This window comes from Bremia lactucae, linkage group LG6 (genome assembly GCF_004359215.1).
Source record: "Bremia lactucae strain SF5 linkage group LG6, whole genome shotgun sequence".
Taxonomy (NCBI): domain Eukaryota; phylum Oomycota; class Peronosporomycetes; order Peronosporales; family Peronosporaceae; genus Bremia; species Bremia lactucae.
In genome coordinates, this window is record NC_090615.1 from 5,229,105 (window position 1) to 5,252,675 (window position 23,571).

At 46.1% G+C, this 23,571-nt stretch overlaps 6 protein-coding genes across 6 annotated transcripts; 2 read left to right on the forward strand and 4 right to left on the reverse strand.

Annotated features, from left to right (window-relative positions):
• Window positions 1-673: 673 nt before the first annotated feature.
• On the reverse strand, window positions 674-2,093 carry CCR75_000317 (uncharacterized protein; the record flags this gene model as incomplete). The annotated part of the gene is made up of 3 exons (XM_067958425.1): window positions 674-1,438; window positions 1,519-1,919; window positions 2,019-2,093. 3 exons carry the CDS (start codon window positions 2,091-2,093, stop codon window positions 901-903), a joined length of 1,014 nt encoding a protein of 337 aa, XP_067818114.1. The 3' UTR covers window positions 674-900.
• A 5,350-nt stretch (window positions 2,094-7,443) lies between these two features.
• CCR75_000318 (uncharacterized protein) lies at window positions 7,444-9,658 on the forward strand (the record flags this gene model as incomplete). Its single annotated transcript, XM_067958426.1, has 2 exons — window positions 7,444-7,473; window positions 7,595-9,658. 2 exons carry the CDS (start codon window positions 7,444-7,446, stop codon window positions 9,656-9,658), a joined length of 2,094 nt encoding a protein of 697 aa, XP_067818038.1.
• Window positions 9,659-10,605: 947 nt separating this feature from the next.
• On the forward strand, window positions 10,606-13,077 carry CCR75_000319 (uncharacterized protein; the record flags this gene model as incomplete). Its single annotated transcript, XM_067958427.1, has 4 exons — window positions 10,606-10,664; window positions 10,771-11,612; window positions 11,743-12,584; window positions 12,652-13,077. The coding sequence occupies 4 exons, from the start codon at window positions 10,606-10,608 to the stop codon at window positions 12,934-12,936; spliced, it is 2,028 nt and encodes a 675-aa protein (XP_067818037.1). The 3' UTR covers window positions 12,937-13,077.
• A 1,083-nt stretch (window positions 13,078-14,160) lies between these two features.
• On the reverse strand, window positions 14,161-16,487 carry CCR75_000320 (uncharacterized protein). Its single transcript, XM_067958428.1, has 5 exons — window positions 16,350-16,487; window positions 15,879-16,111; window positions 15,668-15,804; window positions 15,483-15,599; window positions 14,161-15,405 (listed from the first exon to the last, which is right to left on the reverse strand). The coding sequence occupies exons 2-5, from the start codon at window positions 16,072-16,074 to the stop codon at window positions 14,572-14,574; spliced, it is 1,284 nt and encodes a 427-aa protein (XP_067818401.1). The 5' UTR covers window positions 16,075-16,111; window positions 16,350-16,487; the 3' UTR covers window positions 14,161-14,571.
• A 445-nt stretch (window positions 16,488-16,932) lies between these two features.
• On the reverse strand, window positions 16,933-17,208 carry CCR75_000321 (uncharacterized protein; the record flags this gene model as incomplete). The annotated part of the gene is made up of 1 exon (XM_067958429.1): window positions 16,933-17,208. One exon carries the CDS (start codon window positions 17,206-17,208, stop codon window positions 16,933-16,935), a length of 276 nt encoding a protein of 91 aa, XP_067818402.1.
• A 668-nt stretch (window positions 17,209-17,876) lies between these two features.
• Window positions 17,877-22,764, reverse strand: CCR75_000322 (uncharacterized protein; the record flags this gene model as incomplete). The annotated part of the gene is given in 8 exon segments (XM_067958430.1): window positions 17,877-18,639; window positions 18,715-18,792; window positions 18,854-19,592; window positions 19,685-19,910; window positions 19,989-20,220; window positions 20,415-21,835; window positions 21,907-22,503; window positions 22,517-22,764. 8 exon segments carry the CDS (start codon window positions 22,762-22,764, stop codon window positions 18,071-18,073), a joined length of 4,110 nt encoding a protein of 1,369 aa, XP_067818399.1. The 3' UTR covers window positions 17,877-18,070.
• Between the last annotated feature and the right edge of the window lie 807 nt (window positions 22,765-23,571).

Below are 23,571 nucleotides of genomic sequence, written 5' to 3' on the forward strand. Positions count from 1 at the left end.
ATACCTCGCGTAACGGATGACGCTAGCCGTCATCCCTCCTAATGCGAATACACCCATGTGCATCACATACACAAGGGTTGGTCACTAATGTGCACCACACCCGAGTGCTGGGTCTAATTACTATTATTTAGTAATTGACCCTTTAAGTTCACCAAGTGTACTTAACGGGGACTGTGTAACATTAAAGCAGCTTTAGCCCGTAACAGTATCTTTCTAGATACTTCGCGTAACGGATTATGCTCGGCGTCATCCCTCCTAATGTGAATGCACCTATGTGCATCACATACACAAGGGTGGTCACAATGTGAACCACAATAAGTGGTGGATCAAATTACTTAATTTAAGTGATGTACCATCGCCTTAAATAAACAAAGTGTACTTAACGGGGACTGTGTGAACAATAGGGGAACTTAAGCCCGTTACAAAAAAGCTTAACATGTTATTTCAATTTTACTTTTTTCCCATTCTATAGCAACCATAGAATTTACCGTAAGTAGCTTAGACTTCTTAGCTACTTAGAACCTTCCTCGGCACATTTTGTACGTGAAGTAGTGGAGGCACGCCACCTTCACTGCTATCAGTGTAGGTTAATTAGTAATTTATCAGTATTGGCAAAGGGTAGTATACGTTGACCAGCGAGTATAAAGAAAAACTTAAGGCAGCAAAAGGGCTCATGGCAAGTAGGTACATTTGCAGATGCGATGCTAAATTACGCGATAAGTGGAGGCATTAGCTAAAGCCTTTAGTGACCAATATCCTCGATTTAAGATCGCCATGGCACAGTGGCTATCTTTGGAAATCGCACTGAAATACGATTTTTACAAAATAAATGCCTCCCTACATTAACTTACAGAAACGTCGAGATCCTAAATAGGCCCACACCTTTTTCATTAAGCATATTTAGTCGTTTGCCTCTAGCTTCGCTAGCTTCTTTTTGATGCGCTTCTTTTCGTGTTTTATTTCAGTCATTACCTGCCCGTAAAGAGTGGCATCGATATCGTTTTTTTGCACTTCAAAGTTGCTTTCAACTGCACGAAGCGAAGCCAAACGCTCGTGCATTTCATCACGAGTTAAGCACTTCGGAGCAATCGGTTCCTCGGCATTTCTTTGAGTAGTAGTATTCGCGTCCAATACACCGCAATTAAGAATTTTAACCGCCGCGTTGGGCTTGCCTGAGCGTCTTCCGCAGCTCGATATAATGTCGACGACATCCATACCTTCTAGCACACGTCCAAACACAACGTGCTTGCCATCGAGCCATGGCGTATCACCTGTGCAAATGAAAAACTGACTTCCATTGGAATTGGCGCCAGCATTTGCCATACTCAGTGTGCCAGGACCGGAATGAGGCACACTCAAGTCTTCATCGTCAAAGCGACGTCCATAGATCGACTCACTGCCTCGTCCATTATGCTGCGTAAAATCTCCGCCCTGGATCCTGTTAAAACATATCAAAATAAGGAGGCTGCGTCATTAAACAAGTCTTAAAAAAATGAAAGTCTAAGAGCAAATACGTACATGAAGCCGGGAATGATACGGTGGAAATGGGAACCCTTGTACCAAAGCGGTGGACCAGCACGGGACGCACCCTTTTCACCCGAACATAGCGCTCGAAAATTCTCCACCGTGCGTGGCTGTACTTCACCGTATAGGCCAATGACAATCTTTCCTACATAATCGTCATTGATACCAATGTCAAAGAAAACCTTGTCCGTTACAATGAGCTCGCCCGTGTACGCCGGAGCTCCGCTCACGGCCTTGACGCCGAAGAGGTCTTCGAGCGACGAAAAGGGGCCAAAAGCGTAGCCAATGACGTATCCGCCACCAAACATGGCGGAGAGACCAAGAGATATTTTTTGTAGCGACGTGAGGCTTGAGAGACGGCCTGCGTTGCTTGCAGAGGAGCTAAACGGTGCTGTCTATTACCAAAGTGGCATCGAATGATGAGATTTTCTGACCTTGATCCACTAAGAATGGAGCATCTATTCTTGACATGGCAAAGGTCAAAAAAATTATACCTTGCAAAACAATACGGGGCGCGAATAGCGCTGGGATCGCAGCAATCGTTGCGACGGACGTCCCAGCCAAGACATTATTGCAACGCTGAAGTGGCAAGTGGGCCACACCACAAATATGTCCAAAAGGCGACTTGCAAATTCTGTGTCATGACGTCTGCGTACGCTGTCCCCACCGTTTCGCGTATTTTCGCGTACGCTGTTCATACTGTTACGATGTGATTTTCGCGTAGGTGGTGACAAAGCTGGGAATGGTATTGTCGACACATGCACTAATAGAAACTCTTGGCATGTGCGAATTTTATTAAGTTTTATTAATTCTCTTGCAGCTAGTTTATAAAAGTCGATTTCAGGTCGAAGTTGAAAGTTGTCTCTTGTGTTAATGGAACGCCCTTTTGTAATCTGCCACGTGAGCGATAAACTGGTATTTTCTGCTGCTCCTCCCACCAGTGCATATAAAATGCAGTCGACAAGAAAGGCTGCGCTTACGCTCCACTCCGCGATGAGCTGTCGTCAGCTCATCGTAGTTTCGAGGATATGCGGAACCGGCATGAGAAACTTCAGGTTCATCATGACAATCTGGTTTGCGAATGATTTTGACGATGTATTCGTCCATAGCCGGGCCATGGACTGTAAGACGGACGTGGAAGTTCATAAAACTCACTGGTTATAGCCTATATATATATATATACGGAAAACCGTTGCGCACAGCATAATTACATCACTTTAACGAGTCTTTCTCGTTCGAAAAAAAGCAATTATTCAGTCTCCCGCTGTATTTTTTTGAAGCACAACGTCATACTGGCCTGCAAGCCGGAACGCGGCTTATACGCTCGCTGTAAAGACCGCCAAGGCAACTGCAAAGCCGTCCTTTCTGCGTCTACAACCCACGAGTTTGTCAACGTTCTCCATCTGAAGCAACTGGAAACCCCTTTTGGAACTAGACGGAATGCCATACTACTCGTTCCAGATGCCTTTCCGTGAAAGCCATCTGGAGAGACTATGTAATGGTTGCTAGTACCATTATGGTGCTTGCGCAGAACCGGAAAGGTGAGCTCGATGCTGGGGTAACCTTCGCTCATTTTTAATTCTGTTTGTCAAAAGTGATCTTGGCCACTACACACGCCCACACTCCAAAAATTCCGAAATATTTAAAATACCCAACAACCCATGGTGTAATCCTTAAATATTTTTACGAATTTGTGATCATCTAACGTTTCCGCATCTTTTGCACCCACCCGCGTCCAGATCCGACCGTTCCAAAAAAACGCGAAGCATACACAGGTTTCAAACGTTGGCAATATTCCCAAAAGAAACAACTGACCACAATGCCCCAGGCTATATATCAGGCATCAAATACTGGCAAATCTCTTTTCCCAAAGCGTGGTATTATTCATATGCGCTCACGACAAGTAGAGCTATAATGCCCAGGTTGTTTGCATTTGCCGCAATGCACGGGACGCTTCTCCAGGCCTTCCTCCTCTCTATGCATGCGCTTCTTCTTTGGGCGTCCCGGTGGGCGTCGTGTACGCGGTGGGGATACACGTACTTTTTCCCCGTCCTCATCTAACACATCAGCCCAAATGCTTTCATCGCCAAGTGGGTGTACCGTTTCTGCGTACGTGCGCCGGTATGCAACTACCGTAAAGCATTCTTTTGCTTGCTGCCTCACATTCATTCGACACGATAGTAGCGCTGCTGCTGCGTGGTGACAAGGAAATCCTAATGATATAGATGTGCTATTGTTAATAGAACGAGTCATCAAGGATACGTTGCTGATTATATCTGAGCAAGCTCACCTTGTATCTGCCACCGCTTGAACGAGCACTCATGTTGCCTAATATTGACAGTCAAATTCGGTCCTCTGATATCACCTCGAATTCATGATCAGCCGCACGTAGAACCCGGTAGTGCCTAGCGCGCTCGATGGCAGTGCCGACCTTTTTCTCAACTGAAGGAACAAGTAGCGAAGGCCATTCAGCTACCTTCCGTCGCCGGTCATCGAACCAGACCATCAACTGCTGGCGGATCCTTTTCCCAAAAGTATAAGAATATTCCAAAACGGTTAGTACCTGTAGTTCAAATCCATTCAACAGACTTTATCAGCAACCTACCGCTGATCATCATTACGATTGGGAGCTTACAGGCTTCCAGAATCCAATTGTTAAGTGATTCCGCGATATTGCCAAATCTTTCTCCCTCAAACGCGCTGTTGGCCCCAAGAATTTTTGCTATGCCCGCAATCCACTCTTTAGCTTCAATTAAAATTTCTTCAATCTCGCTCATCTTAGCGTCGAATTCCACGTCGGTCAATGCATAGGCGGCCTATCACAAGAGCTAAACCAATGAGACAGTTTTGAATGCTTTCCGAAAGTTTTCACTGAGGTGCCGCATGCAAAAGCCATAATATGCATGAGGAAAGATTTCCTGAACTCCGTCGATCAGCCCTTTCTGACGATCAGAAAGGAAGGTCAGACGCTGCATATTCGGAGCATTTGCTTCCAGAAGCGTCCGTAGCTCTGATAAAAACCAAAGCCGGTTCTCGTCGTTTTCAGCGTCGACGCGGCCATTGCCAGCGGGAAGAGAGCGCCATCACCGTCCACAGCCGTCGCCGCTAGAAGCGTCCCCAAATACTTTCATCTAAGGTGGGTTCCATCAAGGCCCAGTAGTGGACGGCACCCAGAGCTGGATCCTGCAATCGACGCTTGGTAGGCAACAAAAAGGCGCCGAAAATGATGCTCGGGCCCAGTCGTGTACACGGCCGCAACGCTTCCTGTTGCAGCAGTCTGCATCAGCAAAATATTGAGATTTTGGCCGGCAAATATAACGAACACCAGCCATCCACGGCCCTCACCTGGGTTTGTCAAACGAATCTGCCTGCAGTACGCCGGAAGATATTCATAAGCTTTTTCGTAGGAGCCATGAATAGTTTTTATAGTCCTCGCTTTTCCTCTCCTAGCTTGCTTGTATGAAATCGCGACCCCATGCTCGCGACGAACGCCTTGGATGATTTCCTTTGGTCTGTTCTGGGGGTTGTCACGCAACCGGGCCTCGGCTTCGCTCGCAACCCAAGAAATTGATGCCTGTTGGTGGCTAAGGTGAGCCACACCTTGACAAGAGTGTTCGTCTCGCAGAGTCCTGATGGTGAACGTTGGTGCGTCGGCAAGTTTTGCAGCGTGCAGCCTCCAGGAGCAGCCTCTTGCACTCAAGCCACTGTGAAGCGTCGTTTGTCACTTTTGATCGCCACGAGCTTAAACCGTTCAGCGATGGCAGTCGCTTTGACTGCTTCGCGGCAGCTTTTCCCATTTGCAAACTCCGCGTCAGCGGTAAGCTGATGTTCCGCCATAATTGGCGCAGAGAAAAAGTGAGGTAGGGGCACGGCGGTGAGGTAAAGTGATGTGATTATGCTGTGCGCAACGGATTTCCGTGTATATATAGGCTATAGCCAGGGGTATTTTGGTCATTTACAAAAGTACAGGGGTATTCCGTCTTTTCTGCATTTGTCAGGGGTATTTTTGTAACGGGGCACTGCGACTTGTACTGTTTCAGTACAAGTCCACTTCACACTGCTTCAGATGTGAGTGGTGCCTCTCGTTAAGTAACGTACACTGTACGTGCAGAGGAAGACTTCCCTTAAGACAAGTTAACTTAAGGGTAAAATGAAAACTGTATTAATATAGTTAAGTGTCTTTGTTAATCTATCTTTGTAAATGTTGTCTTAACTATAAACTAATACTAAACATGTAAATGAATTCTTATCTATCTTATCTCGTAACTCTCTTTGATTACTTCTACAGCTGATTAGTCTGCGGAATAAATAGACATAATGGTCTATACCTATTTATGGATAAGAATTCAGGAAATTACTATTTAAAGTAATTTCCTCCAAATATTATCTACCTTTTGGATAATATTAATTAACAATCTTTTATTGTTAATTTCATGTAACGATACACCCCGTTACACTGACAGCCACCATATAAAGAAAGTGCTCGGCCCAGCGCGTCGCGCTTCTTTCTCTGTCATGAACAGCTTCATGGGCTGGCTTGCCGTGATCGTCGTCTTGAAAGTCAGGTGCGGCTGTTCCATGACGTGCTCGAGTCTTGGCTGCTGCACCCACCAAATGTTGACCTGTTTGTGGTCGTAGCGCTCCGCAGTACCGGACAAGAAATGGCCAAGAATGTCGACCTTCACGTCCTCCATCAACAAGAAATCGCACAATGCCTCAGCGAGGCTCACGGCAAGCATGAAGGTGTGTCCCCAGTCAAAGAACCCGCTCCCGAGCCCTTTGTAGAGCTCCGTCCCATCAAACTTGCGAATGTTGAGCTTGCGCTGACTCGTGGTCGGTATTCCGTAGTTGCCTATCACTGCCGCCGTGTGCGTCGCAGGTGGCAGCGCTTCTTGACGCAGCGCGGCCGTGAGCTCGGCTGCTCGTGCCGGCATGCGATGCTGAGCTGACGGCTGTCCGCGCGGCGGTGCGAGCGAGACGAACATCGACTGGCCGTTATCTGGCCAGCGAGCGCGCGCGCGAGGTGCTTCTAGTTTCTCCTTTAGCGGCCCAAGCGCGTCGATGGTCAAAGGGCGTCCACGTATGTTCGCTTCAAGCTTGGATGCAAAATGCCGCTCCCGACAGCTCCAAGCATCCTCTCGTCTTCGTCCCGGACGCACTGCGAAGACTCGAGCTTCGACACGCTGTCGGTCACTGCGGCGAGGGCTGCGAGGATCTTGTAATCGGTCGCCTCGCTCTTTTCGCGAGCGGGCGATTCTTCGACGACTGCCGGCGTGTTCACCGACGTAGGCACACGCGCTGGCGAGCCACGCCCTGGCGAAGCTCGCGCGACACCTCCTGGGTGTCTTGGCGGTCGCTTCAGTTGCTCCAGCCATTGGGCTCATAACCTGTTGGCAAGTATGCTTGTTGCAGCAGGAAGACAATAAGATTCTATGTATTGATTGCTTCGTCTCCTGTCTGTCTGCCTCCTAGCCGCTCTTTCTTCTAATAGTCTGTGCTCCAACCGTCTGAAAGTCAAGATGATTGCTGATTAACTTGTCTACTACCCACTTGCACGGACTATCCGTGACCGAAATGACAGCTGGCGCTAATCGCAACTCACAATCTTCAACCTCAATTTCCAACAGCACTCCCCATTCCAAGGGCACTATAATCCATACTTCGAACCTGTCATATAGAGCAAAAGGACTGCGTTTTTCGGAACGCGTGAAACGCGTTGCGTGAACGCGTAAAGCGGAAGCGCAAACAAAGAATCAAGTTTTTGCGTGTTGCAGGGATTCCAAATATTCATTCTGATTCTGATGTCATATTAACGTAATTATACGGCATCCCTAATGTTATGAACAATCCCAAAATGTAAAATTTGGTCCTTTCATTTTTCCAAAATTGGAAAAATACAAACAAAAAGCAGTCACCCGAATGAAGCGCAGTGGAATTCGTCATCACGAGGTAATTCCTTCCTCTCTTACGCAGTCTACAAGCCTCTGTGCTAGCGACTCTCTTAAATCATAAACCACGTAATCAATTCGTTCATTGACCTCGTTTTATTTTTTCTACTACCATTCTGCAGGCAACAGACGCACAAGGCCGTCGTCGTTTCCACGGAGCCTTTACGGGTGGCTTCTCTGCAGGTCACTACAACTCAGTCGGTAGTGTCGAAGGATGGACCCCACGAACATTTTCATCCTCTCGTGCACATCGTTCGTCACGAATTATACAGCATCCAGAGGATTTCATGGACGACGAGGACGATCCGCTTCTTGGCAAACGTCTCGAGACCACCGCGTGTTATGATACACTTCAAACCGGTGTCAAGCATCAATTGCAACACCCCTCTCCATTAAACAACGAATCCATAATACCAGGCTTTACATTACCAATTGATTGGATTGTGCCACTTAACGACTCGATTGGCGCAACTTTGTTGCAACAAATGGGCTGGAAACAAGGCCATGGCATTGGACCACGTGTTCGAAAGCAAAAGTTTTCGAAACACACGTGTCACAACTTGCATCGACAAAACAACGAAGCTTCTTGGGACGATCGGATGCCTTTAAGCGTCGATAATGTGATGTATGGACCACCACGGAACGGACTCAATGTGGTTATGAGTTTCCCAACGCCCAAAGTTGATCGCTATGGAGCTGGATTTGATCCGTATCGAGACGCACCAGAGTTTCTCGTGTATAAAGAACACCAAGCCAAACTTGAAAATGACAAGAAAGGATCGTTTCGTCAAATTGTATCGTTTTCCGATGCATTACGACCCCCCAATGGGAGTACTCGTGTGTCGAATGGCTACGGATTAAGTGCATTGGAAGACAATGATGAGATTGATGTATACGGCACCGTATCCATGGCTGAATTTGATCACATACTTGCGCCACGAGGAGCAACGAAAGAGATTCGACGTATTAAGACGGATGTAGCCGAACGTAAAGAATTGAATCGAAGTGATCACGTCTGTTCGGATGGACGACGTGCACTTCCTAGTTTTGAAGTGGCAACGTTGTTAGAGAAACCACAGGAACACAAGCAATGTTTGCTTCACGTACCTGGAACTTTCAAGCCATTTCATTGTTTTACTGAAGAGGAAAATTCAATGGAAGATGCTGTGACGGCCTTTTATTGTCAACACAATCTCTTGTGTGCTAATGAAAGTACGACGAATAACATTGTCACGGCAAAGCAACGAAGCGCTCTTTTTCAAGATGTTGACGTGAATGCACGCGTGTCGTCAAGTCGAGAAAAGAGTATTGGGAGTGTCTTTGAGTTACTGGATGAAACTCAAAAAGCACAATTGTTTGACGCTGCAAAGCAAGCAAAGGAACGTGTATTGGAATCCAAAGCGATGGAAACGATGCCAGATCGACTTGAGTTGTGTACAAACAAAGACGATAAAGCGTTTCGAGCGACCATTTCAGCATCGATTGCACAACGCTTTACGTCGTCTCGTGTTGTTAAAATGGACGATTTTAACGAGGGAATGAAGACGAACGAGTCGATGTATTCTACTTCTCAGCGATCAACGAGTCGATGGTTTCCAAAAGCGCTTCTTTGCAAACGTTTTCAATTAAAAGGCATGTGTTCAAGTGACTCGCAAGCAATTGATAATGAGAAGAAATTGGATTTGTTTGATAAAGAATTGGTCCCTCATTTTGTAAAATATGCCGCCGATCGTGCGGCTTGTCGTGATTCAATGGAGAAGAAGGTTCACGTCGAGGCTAGAGGTATTGAGAACGAAAGCAGGAGTTCATTGGAACGAGTTGAAAAGGCCTCGAATGCTTTACTTCAGTCAATTTTTGAGCCATCGGATGAATATTTGAGTGAAGAAGAGAGTGGTGAAAACAGTAGCGAGGAAGAAACATTGGAATTGATAAAAGTGGCTGCTCCAGATCAATTGAAAGAAAAAAAGCGAGATGCTGTGAGGTCCGAGGTTTTGAATGAAGACAATAAGTTGTTTGGAGGTGTGGCTTCTAGAGATGAAAGGATGGAGGAAGTGCAGCGGAAAGTCAAAAGTATGGAGGAGTCGAGTCAAGAACGACATCGACGTGTGAAGAAAGAGCGAAAGAACCACAAGAAACACAAGAAACGTCGTGACGGGAAGGAAAGTAGGAAAAAAAAACGAGTTTAAACAAGAAAAATGGCAAAAATGCTTAAGAAATTCGAGTCGATGGGAAGAGTGATGGTACATGTAGGAATGCGATTTTGGACAATTCAGCATACGAACTTAAGAGTGATGGTAAGGGTACATGCGGCAAATTCAGAATCAATGCAAAAAAATTACTATTATATGGCAATAAAAGTAGTGTCTCTCTACCAAGTAAGATCCTTACTCACGCAAGTTGCTTGTCCATTAAATTAGTCAAACGTTTTCTTCGAGCCTTGAAAGTTTTGAATCGACGACGGTTGTCGTTTCGGAGGTCCGTCGCTCCCACGTCCACCAAACCCACGCCCTCGACCGCCTCCACGTCCGCCTCCCCGTCCACGTCCGCCAAACCCGCCACGTCCACCATCAAACCCACCCCGTCCCCCACGACCTCCGCGTCCGCCACCAAACCCTCTTCCACGTCCCCCTCGTCCACCATCAAACCCTCCACGTCCACCTCGTCCACCTCCTCGTCCACCCCCCATATTATTGTCCCGCGGCTTGGCATAATTCACACGAATAGCTCGACCATTCACATACGAACCTGCAAGCAAAATCGCGGCATCCACAGCCTCTGTCGAGTCAAAATCCACGTGTCCAAACCCACGAAACTCGCCCGTTTCACGGTCCGTGGCCAAGCGGCAATTGACAATCTCACCACACTCGCCAAACGTTTCGCGAATGCTATTTTCATCAACATCCCATGCCAAATTGCCAATAAAAACACTTGTACAACCTTCGGGTTTTTCTTCAAACATGTTTTTCTTCTCCGCCGTACGGATTTTCATCCAACGACCACCGAAATCCTGTCCATCCATGGCTAAAGCGGCTTCCACAGCTTCAGGAGTCGAAAAAGTGACAAATGCCGTGCCACTTGAGCGTCCATTTTGAAGAGGAATGCGAGCTCCTGTGACTTGCCCACAGCCACTAAAATGCTCTTGCAGTTCGTCTTCGGTGGCCGACCATGGGAGACCAGCAATAAAGACTTCAAGTGCTTGTTGAGGGTTGGCAACAGCAGCGGCATCACCATTTTCGTGCTTGTGCACTTTGTTCGATTCGTTGACTGTGTCGGAGTTTTTACGTTTTTTAGCCACAAGGGGCGTTTCTTCGGAGGACGAAGATGAGTCACTGGAAGAAGAAGAAGAGTCTTTTTTGGTGGTAGAAGGTTTCTTTGTAGTTTTTTTTGTATCGGTCTCGGAAGACTCGGAATCGGAAGAGCTTTTAGAAGTTTTTTTCGAAACAGGAACGGCTTTTGTCGCTGCTTTTTGCTTTGGTTCGTCTTCGTCGGATGAAGAACTGGAATCCGAGCTTTCGCTTTTCGCAACTGGCTTTTTAGACGAAGCCGGCGCTTTCTTCGGAACCTCTTCTTCATCAGAGGAGGAGTCCGAGCTCGAGTTGGAACTCTCCTCTTTCGTTACGGTAGTCTTAACGGGTGTTGCTTTCTTAGCTGGAGCTGCCTCCTCTTCCGACGACGAATCGGAACTTGAATCCGAACTCTCTTTTTTAGTTACTACTTTCTTCGTAGGAGTCGCTTTTTTCGCAGGAACTTTCTCTTCTTCTTCCGAAGACGAAGAGTCCGAGCTGGACGATTCTTGCTTTACCACAGATTTCGTCGCAATTTCTTTTTTAGAAACGGCTTTTTCCTCCTCCGAACTCGAGTCGGAACTGTCCGAGTCTACGGGCTTTTTTACAGCGGCTTTCGCCACAACGCTCTTCTTCTGCGGTGCCTCGTCACTACTTGAGGACGAGCTATCACTACTCGACGCAGGCTTTACAGGAGCTTTGGTTTTTCCTTTTCTTGCCATGCTGTACGATACTCAAGGAATCAAGAGGAATAGCAAGGTGCGGAACGATTGTCGAATGATAAAGACACGAAAGAGTAGCTCACTGTTGGTTCCGAGACACTTTGATGCTTTTTTGGTTGGTTGTGCGATCGATGGTACATGGTACCATGCGTATTTCCTAAGGTTTATTACGTACGAGAGGGAAAAGAAATTTCAACCGGGTTTCGGTGCGACACACGAAATGTGTGGTGCACAGCGCTTCGCATTTGAGGTTTTATGTTGCAGTTATGGATCGCGCCACACCAGACTGGTGTGGCAGTCTTTCTTTCGAATCAATCCGACCACCCGCTGTACACGAGACCAGTATGGTGGCAGATGAGAGGACTGCCGCGGACGCTCCAACGGGTCCCTTGGTGGATGAGATCGGAAAAGTCGAACCTGATTCCGTTGTGGGTGAAAAGCGCGCGTTTCGCGATGACGAAGACGTCAATGCATTTGTCCATGCCGTCCCACAGACGTCTGTCGACGACGCGGGCGACTCGCAAGACTCGCAAGCGACGCAAGACGACGACATTCACAACGTCGTGGCGACTTTAAAAGCGTCTGTGGGTGTAGATATGGCATTCGACGCAGCAGCATCGATCGTACCGCCTCCAGAAGCGCTTAAGATGGAATCGTCGACGCCAGTGCAGGACGCCGTCATGGCCGCCGCAGTCGCAAGTGTCGACCCACATGCGACGGCGAATGTAAAATTTGATAGCAAACGCATGGCGCGTGTGTCATTTAATTCGTGGTTTGATTTTGATTCGTACTTTGAGATTTACATGCAAGAAACGTATCAGCCCTTCCGCATGCGGTCGTCGTGTAGTGTCGAAGCGTATCGTCGAAACCAGCAGAAAGTAATGCTGAATAATAAGAGCTCCCGTGGTCGTCGCGCCGAGTTCCCGGACGAAGCGATCCACCACCATCGGATATACATGTGTACACACGCAATGAAGGCGCGTTGTCGCGGCGCGAATACGCGTCCGGGACAAAAGTATCGCGGCATTGGCTGTATGGCGAAAATTAATGTCAAAATCCCCCCTGCCGATAACCCGTCCAAGTATATGGTTATCGTCACGGATCAGGTACGTCTTTGATAAACCAGTGACAACTTCAATATGTATTAAACCCTCATGCTGTCTGGTGCCACAGGTCGTGACGCATAATCATCCTGTAAGCCGTGAGATCTACGAGGCGTACCCTGATGTGCTGCTCAAGATGATGCGGCGTAGTCAATTGTCGCAATCGATGCTGGGCCATCCACCTCCGCCAAAGTTCGAGACGCTCCAGCAAACGCAAAAGTACGAACGTGCGATGAACACGTTTCAGTCCGTGGCGGAGACCATGGCACGCTTGAGCGATGAAGACTACGAAGCGCAGCTTGGGCAATTGCAGCGACTGTATACGCCCACCACTGAGCAAGCTGAAATGGTCTGAGTACAAAAGTCCCGATGCTGCTGCCACCGAATTCGTGGTGGCTATATACAAAGGCGGCCACGTTTTATGTCTAGCTTCCCTTCCATAATGCATATTTCACTTTTAGTCTTGCCACAGAATATAGTACGCTTTTCCCGTTTTGGTCCATGTCAGTTGATGTAATGTACATCAATCAAGGGGGGAACGGACATTTATCGGCGCGTCGCAGACTCATAAACGTCGTAGAATTGGCAAAAACAAAAGCGAGTATGGCAACAAATAATGCGGAGGTGGCGCCAACGCCGAATTCGTGCGTAGTTTTAGAGCCATCCGAGTCGCTTTCCTTTCACTTACAGCCACAGGTGGCACCACAGGCGATGCTTACGATTCGTAACGTCGCAGTCGATCGGCAGGTTGCGTTTAAGGTCAAAACCACGCGGCCACTGCGTTACTTGGTACGACCGAATCAAGGTCTTTTAGGCCCGAATGAAGCTGCGTCTATAATGGTGATCTTGCAGCAAAAACATTGTGACGAGCTCTTGCGGCTTGAGCCCGCTGAACGTCAATTAGCAAATGACAAATTTCTAGTGCAAAGTATTTACGTCGAGGACAGTTTCTATGAACTTGTCAAGACGAAATCGACCAAGGAAATGGCGGATGAACTCTCGAATATGTGGGCGCGTACAGACAAGCGCGCATTGTCGAATAAGAAATTACGCTGTCGTTTTGTCCAAGACGGCGATGAACTGGACCGTACATCCTCTCCATCGAGTCCGCTACGATTATCACCAACCAACGCATCACCAATGAAGCCAGCAGCAAATGGGAATGAAAAACGTTTGTCAAGATTAAGTGACGAAGTACAAGAGGAAGTTGCTACGCCAGCGCAACTTTCGTCAGCATTGCTGCAACATGACATTTCGAAAGCCGCTGGTACACGCGATGGAAGTAGTCACGAAACGATTCAAGAAGTCGCAGCTTTACGAAAAAAATATGACGAGGTATAGGTAGACCACTGGTGTGTGTAGAATCGATGAAATAGCTCATGCTTTTATGTCGTAGCTTGTGGCGTTTACAGTGCAATTGACAGCGCAGCGTGACGTGCTGATAAGTGATTTGGAAAAGACTCGATTGGCTTTGCACAAGTCAAGCACGGATTCTCAACGAGTGAAGAAACTCTCGGAAGAGTCAACTGGACTACGTCATCGGAAAAATGGAGGCGTGAATGGAAGTTCAAGTCTTGACGAGATGCACGCGCATATGGGCAAGAGTGGAAAAGATCAGGGAGTACGTTGCCGTGTGTGTATTATAAAGCATCTTGCTGTATCCTGACGTACTTGTTTATTACGTAGCAAACGTTTGGACCGTTGCATCTTCTTGTGTGTGCAATCATTTTTTTTGTTATTGGACGATACTACTAGGCAACAAAAGCGCTCGTGGATAGGCGTCAAGTAATAGTGCGCTTCAAGTAGGTGTAGTCCTTACTGCACTCGTTAATTTGGTGGATCGAGAAACACTTGAGCAGGGAAGTATTCTGCGGAGCAAGTTGGTAGTTAATGGATCTCGGATTTTTTTCGCTTGTCAATTCCTTTCTATGCCTTTTTGTCATTATCTTGAGTAACTCAGCGACTGCCAATGGTGTTCCAGCTTGCACGTCTAATTGAGAATGGCAGTAACACTCATTTTGCGCTTGCCTTCGATGTAGAGCGGTGCACACGCTTTGCGTTTCGCCCTTCGTGATCGACACGAATCCGTGGCACTATTGCCACCATCACTGCTGATTCCAGACGAGTGCAACTCAGTACTGTCTTTCATCGACAGCATTGCAATTGCTGCTGCGTCACTATCGGACTGGGAATCAGTAAGAGCAATGTGTTTCGGTAATGGTGGCATCACGAGATGCTTTTCGTCTTGCAACTGTCCATTGAATCGTAGAGGTGGCACGTCACCGTCGTCCTCGGGGAAGCTCGTATCGTCCAGATTATCTTCGTACTCTTCATCGCCGTCATAAGCACTTTCAATCTTCTTGAGTTCTCGAACATCGTCTCGAAGCGCATTAACTCGCACAAGCGTCACGGACTCTTCCATTCGTAAAGAGCTTTCGTCTGTCACTTCTTGATACCTGCGTTTGTCGTGGCCATTCCCTGTAGCACCTCGTGGTTTGTCACTTGGCGATGGATTTGAATAGCTACGAGCGTCGGAAGAAACACGATGGCTATCTCTAATAGCAGTAGCAGGATTGGAGGTGCTAGGCGCGTTGCTTGAAGGTGACGATGAGGAGCTCCTGCTTTCTTCATTGCGTCGAGAGGACGTTTTTTGAGCATCGTGTTGCTCAATACTGGAACCCGTTGCTTGCATGAAAATGTGCTCGAGACGATCAATCATCTGCAAGAGCGGCTCGTACGTTGCAAAGGGCTGCTTCATTAAGATCGTATGCATAAACTTGTTGCGTGTAGCATATCCCGTCCATTTGTCGTGTTTTTTCAAAATCTAGAGATTTGTTGCCACAAGACGACAAAAATCAGAAAAAAAAAAAGACAACAAGATTGTGCCTACAAACTTCCGACCTTGGAAATACCACAGAAATTCATCACGGCAAAGTTCTCGAGTAAGAGCAATTTCTTATAGAGCGCTACGCAGTTTTTCATGAGCGCAGTCTTTGCATCCGTTGACTCGGGATTGGTCTAGAGAGAGCGAGAGACAAACAATAAGAATGCTGTCTATTGCGCTTTTAAAGGCGTGAAGACCGCACCTTTACTTGCTGAAAACTAGCGTCAATGGCAGCAACTTGACTCGTGTGCTTGGCCTGTTCTTTCATGAAAAAGTCGGCAATCTTTTTAATTTCCATGCGCAACGTTCGAAAGAAATTCATTTCATCTTGTGACTGCCCTGTAGAGAGAGGCACATGAAGATAAGTAAAAGGCTATGAAGTACGTAGAAATAGAGTTTGGTAGTTCACGCACGGATACTGTCGTTGTCCTCTTTGGCTGACGGTTTGATCTTAATCTTGACAAGACGATCGCCCTGTAGCTTTTCTTCTTTTTTAATTTGCGCGCAATCTTTAATAATCTTCTTGAGAAGTTTATAGTCGGCCCAGAACGGCTCCCACGCACACGGCGACATTTGAGTCGACTGCTGCAAGACTTTACCAAATTTCATGGTAGGTATACGGACAAGGCGCTTCCTGGTATCTCTCCTACGTAATGTGGCAAGCACAACAATTGGTGATTAATCAGTCGTCTTAACACATGGAACATCAAGCTGATTAGAGCCGCAGAGCAGGTGCGCTCAGATTCAATGCAGAAACAACAAGAATCACGTGCTCGCATCTTGCTGCACATATCGAATCTACGCGCCACCGCCTTGACTGTCTTGGCCCCCTTCCATCCGCACGTCACTCTGCCACTACCAGCTCGGCTGTGCTATTTCAGTACCTGTGTGACGTAAATTCGGCTACGCAAGAAGTTGGGAAGTGTGCAGATGCTTCGTTTGCAGCAAGTCAAGCGAGACGTCTCGAGCTTCCTATAGAAGAAGCAAGAGCCCTGCGGTATGACTTTCGCAATTGATACTGTACAACATGGGTTTACATAAAGTGCAGTCTTAAAGAGGTTTTTTTATACATGTTCAACTACCACTTAAACCAATCAGTACGAGCTGAATGGCCTGTGCGCGGAATCTTCAACCTTAGATTGATGTCGCTCGCTTCGATCTTTTGGGTAACATATTTGGCAGTGCATGTAGCATCTAAACTACCCTTTCGCACGACGTATGGTCGCTGTCAGATGGAGCTATAGTCAACGAGCGAGAAGATAGACATTACTACCGGACAATACCATTAAAAATGAGAATAGCGCCAAGTCACGGACCGTCTAACATGTGATTCTGAATCGAATGCTGGCAACCTTTTCTCACTAGATACATACGTCGTGGTAGCCACAAATTCAAGGATCTGAAAGAGTAGGGGTTGCGTAAGATATTGCCAGCGTACAGGCTGAATTTTTGCCTGGAATGGCCCTTTTAAGGCAGTGAGTATCCACCAGAATCGTTGCATCGCGTTAGTCTTCCACTTAACGTCAGATGAGAATGATGACGACGATGGCACGCCATTTTCGAAATATTGTGCACCACGAGGCGGCACTTTTGCACTCGTCCGTGGGACATGCCGATGTAATGTCGGAGTCGATACGGCAGACGAATAATGTCATAGTATTGCTTTAACTCGACATCAGAGATGTCTTGTAATGAGTTTAGCAACCACGTCATGGCATTGTCAAACAGAATGAAACGCTGCATTTAGACATTCCAAAAAGAGAATCTTCACATTCTGTTGCGCGAGTGCCCCGCAATACCAGAGCAATAAGTGATGCGCGTGAGTATTTTAGCGTTAACGTGAAAGTTCCTGTTTTGAACAACCAGTGCTTGATCAAAAGGTATCGATATAATTCAAATAAGCCTATGATTTATGGTAGTCGCGATAAAATCGATATTGTCCTCTTCTAAAGCCTATGTACGCTGCTCATGCGACTAAGTTCCAGAGCATAGAGCAACGCCGGCCACCCTTTACCCATTGTCACACATTTGTATCTCCTTAAGATTCATGAACACTTGTCAATATTGCGTTAAGAAATTTGCACTGCTTTTGGACCATTTTGACATTACATTTCAAACTTGACAATTAATCGCAAAAAATTTGCTGTCCTCTTTCTGACTGCTTATTAAGCCAGCTCAAACTTAATTGATTGGACGATATAACCTACTCTACGATTAGAACTTAATATTAATCTCGGCTAGTCGTACTACTTGGTCAATTCGTAACATCTCCTAGAACTTAATGGCTAAAACGTTGCTACAAAAAGCGCGAGTTATGTTTCAAATCGAAGATTTGAATCGATCGAACAACAAATCCGCCATAGTCAACGATGCTTTGTTAAAATTCGTTCTCCATTCAATGAGTTGTGTGCGTGTCATAATAGCTTTAGTGTAGTCTATTTTTATAGGAAATTTCCGAGTTAAATTTAGGTCTATGTTTCATTGTTGCTTTGTTAGCAATGCATCATCGACAGCCTCTGATAAACAGATATACGCTGTTTTTACTAGTAGCTAGCTAGATGCGTTTCTCAACTTGTAATTCCACGCCAAATGTGCGACTTGAACTTTAAATATTCGCTTCTTTCCCTGTTCCGTGTAAAACGTCTATGTCTTCATTTTCAGGCGACCCAATCGTAAATTTTGCCGTTGAATCTTTCCAAGTTGCTCGAGGAGATAGCGACTTTTCACGTAAAATTGGCAGCGTGTCATTTTCGTCATCAATTGTTTCCGCATGCAACTGTAACTTGTCCATGACGTCAGGAATACGGGACCAAGGTCGCTTACGCCTCTTAGTCCAAACAATCACTGCAAGTGCCACTCCCACGAGCGACATGAATACAACTTGACCGATAAAGGCACTGTGCGTATTAATCGCTTGCTTCTTTGTCAAATCGATGGATAAAACAGCGGTCGCATTGTTCAACGAAGTGGTTATCTCTGTTCTGCTGTACTCAGTCATTGTTTTGTTGCTTGCAGTGGTGTTTGAAAACAGGTTCAGATTCTCTGATAATTGTGGTGTTGCAGTTCGATTCGTCGAGTTTAAATCAAGTGGAACCGTGACGGTTTTAAACGTTTGATGTTGCGTGTTATTGCCGTCAATTCGTGGAAACTTTATTGAAGAAGCAGGAGTTCTTCCTATTCGTTTGATAAAGTACAATTGATACGTAAAACGCTTCGTGTACTCTGTTGGTAGAGATTAAACAAACGTACCACAATTTGACATAGCAAAGCCGACACGTTTCATATCTGTGTCAAAGATTGCATCAAACCCGATCATGGTACTTGCACCTAAAACTAATAAAAGTAAATGAGTACGTCGACTATCAAAACATACAAAGTCGCCAACTACCTCCGCCGCTACGTTCCGAGAAATGAAAGTTGCCAAAGTAATACCCTTTATCACTCGACGGCGTCATATAACTCGACGAAGGCACATCGAGCTGAATGTCATCGGTGCCATCTCCTTTCATGCCGGACAATATAATCGAAAGTACTGGCAAATTCTTCAACTCTTTCACAGTGAGCTTGACGCCCTTCTCAGTGTACTCATGACCGCCGGATGCTTTTTGAAACGCTCTCATAAAAGCGCGACTTCCTCTTGCATCAAAAAAGGAATCGGTCGTTCCACTGTCAACAATCACACCTTGTCCCGAATTAATAGTGTGCGCATTAATCGCGAGTCTTTGATTATTGATTCGAAGTTCTTTGACGTAGACAGTGTAATGACCCGCCTTTTCCGAAAGCATTGGAGTGTAGCCAACTTCACTCGTATGATGACTATAATCCACGCCTCCAAGCACAAGGTGACCACCATAGCTCGACAAACACAGCGTAAAGATATTTTGCGTCACTCGGCCTGCTTCGATCATATAATTCAAGAGTGTTGGGCGACGGCGTCCGAGACCCATAATGCCATTTTCTTTTTGTGTGATAAAGAGACCCGTTTCCTTTGTCTGGCACCCCACTGGATATCGAAACCCAAACGTTTTGATAATCCCTTCCATTGTGTCACTTGTAGTTGTAGATCCGCCAACCCATACGAGCTCGTCAATGAGTTCAGCTTGCCACATACTGCCTTCTACGTAATTCTATACATTCACACACACACACATGGGTACAAAAGTCGTATATGTCACCATAAAAGAGCAATGCAATACGAGATTAAAATAAAACACATTACCTGCGAAAGTATACAGCGATTATTTTCACACGAAGTACAATATTGAAAGTCCTTGCATGCTACATACTTTGCTGTCGTGGATTTCGACATGTTAAAGAATCCATCGGTGTGACTTCCACAATTAACGCATGTGCTACAGGGCAGCGCTGTAAAGTAGCTCCCAGTGTCCACAATGACGGACGCTCGTTGCGCAGGTATACCCAAGTGAAGTTCTGCGTAGTGAGTACTTCAGAATATGATTACACAGACACGTCATTAACTCGCACCTCAAGAACACGTTTCCAATATTGTAAATGCTACGCACCCAAAACCCACACCTAAATGAGATTCGCTCAGTGCCAGCACCCCTACTGAAACGTTATCAAAAGTAGCCGGAGATTCTTCCAGTGCTCGTCGCTGCGCTCGGATTTGTTGGCGTGCTAAGCGATCAGACAATTGAGCGCTTTCTTGGTGTTTATAAAGTGGAACCTTTATGAAATGCTTTTCACTATATACTTCTGAGAAGGATAAATAGCATGCAAGAATTGCAAGAGATGCTAGCCAGAAAGACCTACACCGTGACATCAGTGATGCCATGTCACGAGGTTTTCGAGAGAGGACATGGAGTAACGCCAATTCAAGCACTAATAATAGCCAATCGTACATTTTTCTCTTATCAAATAGCACATGGCTACATGTATTGACATCCATTAGTGACGATTTATTGAAATTTAAACATGTTCTATCGAACGAGGTTCTGTTTTTGTCTCTTCTTCATCTGCCCGTTCCAATACATCAATCTCGTCATTCCTGCTGCTTTGATAAGACTCGTCGTCGTCGTTCTGTCGTACGCGCTGGTGGCTTTTCGTACTATTCTTTCGATTATTATTTGCCATTCCCACAAGTCCAAACTCATCCGCATCATCATCATCATCTTCATCTACCTCATCCCCTTTCACACGACTCCAAAGCTGTTCCTTGCCATCTTTCTTTCTTCGTCGACTTACCGAAATCAACATCATCACCAAGAAACCCACGACCAAGACTGCGCCGACAACCGTAAGCACCAAAGGATGAGTCGCTGACAGCTTTTCATTCGCCTTGTGGTCTCCCGTCGTAGCCAAAGACGATTGATTTGGTACTATCAAATTGTCAGAATACGTCTGTATGCTGTCCTTCGATGCAGCATCGACAGATACTTCAGATTTTGTGCCCTCAATCTCGACAGGCTTAACTGTTATTGGTGCCTCAGAAGATGCTAGAGCAGATGCAAAGTCTACTGCTTTCGGTGCCTCAGAAGATGCTGGCTCTACTGCTATGGGCGCCTTGGAAGAAACCGGCACAGTCGACGGCTCTGCTGCTATAGGCGCTGCAGAAGTAATTGGTGCAATTGGAGGCTCTGTTACTACTGGTGTCTCGGTTAAAATCGGCGCAGTTGTGGGCTCTGCTGCTATTGGCGTTTCGAGAGGACTTGGAGCAGATGTGGGCTCTGCTGCTATTGGCGTTTCGGAAGGACTTGGAGCAGATGTGGGCTCTGCTTCTACTGGCGTCTCGGGAGAAATTGGAGCAGACGTGGGCTTTGGCGTCGACGCTTCAATGGAGTTTGATAAATCGGCAGATGTGGTATTATCATCAGACCCTTCGACTGGTATTTCGTCCGATACATTAATACTTTTATGAATCGACGGAGGCAATGTGGCATTACCACCCTCAAAGGCACAATCGGCATCCACAAACCCAACGCGGTGGTTCCCAACATCAAAAATGACGTCTCGATGCATCATAATGTTGGCGCCAATAACACCTCCGTGATTCTCAGTAAGGTAGATACTACCACAGTACGCGCCATTCGACTCGACGAGATACTGCTCGGGAGGGACATTTAAAACTACTTCAGCCTCATCGTCGCCATCTGCTTCCATGACAAACTGAATCGTGGGTAATACAGCTAGATCCGAGATCGTAAAGCTCTTGCAAGAATTGCCAGATTGATACGCACGACCTGTATGTTTTTTAAATGCCTTCATGAATTCATTCTTCATCGTTCGAGGAAGATACGAATCAGTCGTGCCACTGTCGACAATGTAGTGACCATGAGTGTATGCTTCTTTCTCGGCATTGATGGATTTATTATTAATGCGAACGTCTTTCATACGAACATTGTAGAAATGGCTACGGATTGACAAACACACGTACGTCAGTACTCAATCCACAAGTAAAAGGATGCAACAAACTTTTCTTACGTTGAGGAACGATCTGTTAACATTTTCACGTACGAGACTTCACCTCGATGCGCAGATTTAAACGGATGGCCAATGGCCATGGTCCCTCCATTCTCAGTAAAGCAGAGCGAAAAAAGATTGCGACCAATTTTATTCTCTTCAAATAATTTTGCCACAATATTATTTCCTGTATTTGAAAGACCCATAATGCCATCGGCCACTTGGGTGACAAATAAGCCCGTTTCTGCATTTTGGCACCCAAAATGAAAATGCGTTCCATATTGATTGCGCATATCCGCGTCTTTAAAACTCGCATCACCACCCAAGTAGACAATATCTTCGACCACCGAAGCTTTCCAAGTACTTCCTTCTAAATACGATTGTGAATACATGCACGAATCCGACTGCTTCTCACATGAGGTACATTGAAAAATTGAGGGCTCCGCACACGTCACATGGATCAAAGTAGACGAGTTGTTGATGTTAAATGGCGCGTCCGTGTGGTTACCACATCCATCACATTCCGAGCATGGAAATGCCATGTAGGCACTGCCCGTATCCGCGATCACAGAAGCTCGCTGGGGTGGAGTACCTGCATATACCCATGTGTAATGTGTTCTACCCATCGTACAACGTTGTCAGCATATTGCCAAAAGCACTAGAATAGAGATGGACATACCCCAATCCTAAGTGCAATGGCACGAGTTCCGGTGAATTGCCCTCCTTTGTCAAACGGCGCATGTATCTTTCCGGGTGATTTTTCTGAGTTGGGCGGCGATGTAGCTGCATGATCATGCCACCTTCTTGCTCGATTGTGGCCTGTGCTGGTATCATCCAAGCACTAACCACCAGCGTGAACGTGCTGGCTACTAACCACATTATTGGCTCTCGAGAGTATTAGAGTGTTGTTCAGCTACTGAGGTCGAGGAGGTGTCGTGAGAAAGAGCCGATGGAGAGAGTGACTAGGCACGTGGCAAAAATGGTGAAAAAACGTCCTCGAAAACAATAAGATTTTAGAAGAAGAACATTTTAGGGACTCAATTTATGCTCTTAAATTGTATCACTTCACTATACACCATCTTTAGTCACACTACGCCCAAAACGCGTCACAAGTTGCGACGAGACATATCTAGAGGGGACTTTACACCCAGATAAATCTTTTACAAAGTTTACCGCAGTTTCTCTTGCGATTTAGTCTCTCAGCTGGTTGCTGCACTCGGAATGCCATTGGTTTAGGTGCACCATTACCGATCGCTTGTACCAATTTTCTAATTTTTTTTGTCGCGTGCAGATAGATGCAAACGGTGTCTCGGATTCCCAATTGAGGAATCATGCATTGAGAATATAATTTCTTGTGGTATTCAATGGCCCTGCCGTTTCTGAGTTTTGTTCCTTCACGATTGTTACTATTCAAATCATCTTTTGCTTTGCAGCTATTAATCCATTCGGCGCGTTGAACGACAAATTGAAAGCAATTGTGCCAGTGAAGCAAGCGCTTGCATTTGCCTCGTTAGCTTCTGTAATTTCTGTAGGGCTAATTGCAGCAATAATGAAGATCTCATGCTAGTTATCTTATGACCTACGAAGTCGTTCAAGTGACGTCCTTTTATACGTGACGAACCGCCCACTAATAACCAATTGGTATTAATATAATGGCATTAAAAGCCTTTTGCATCATTCTAGCCT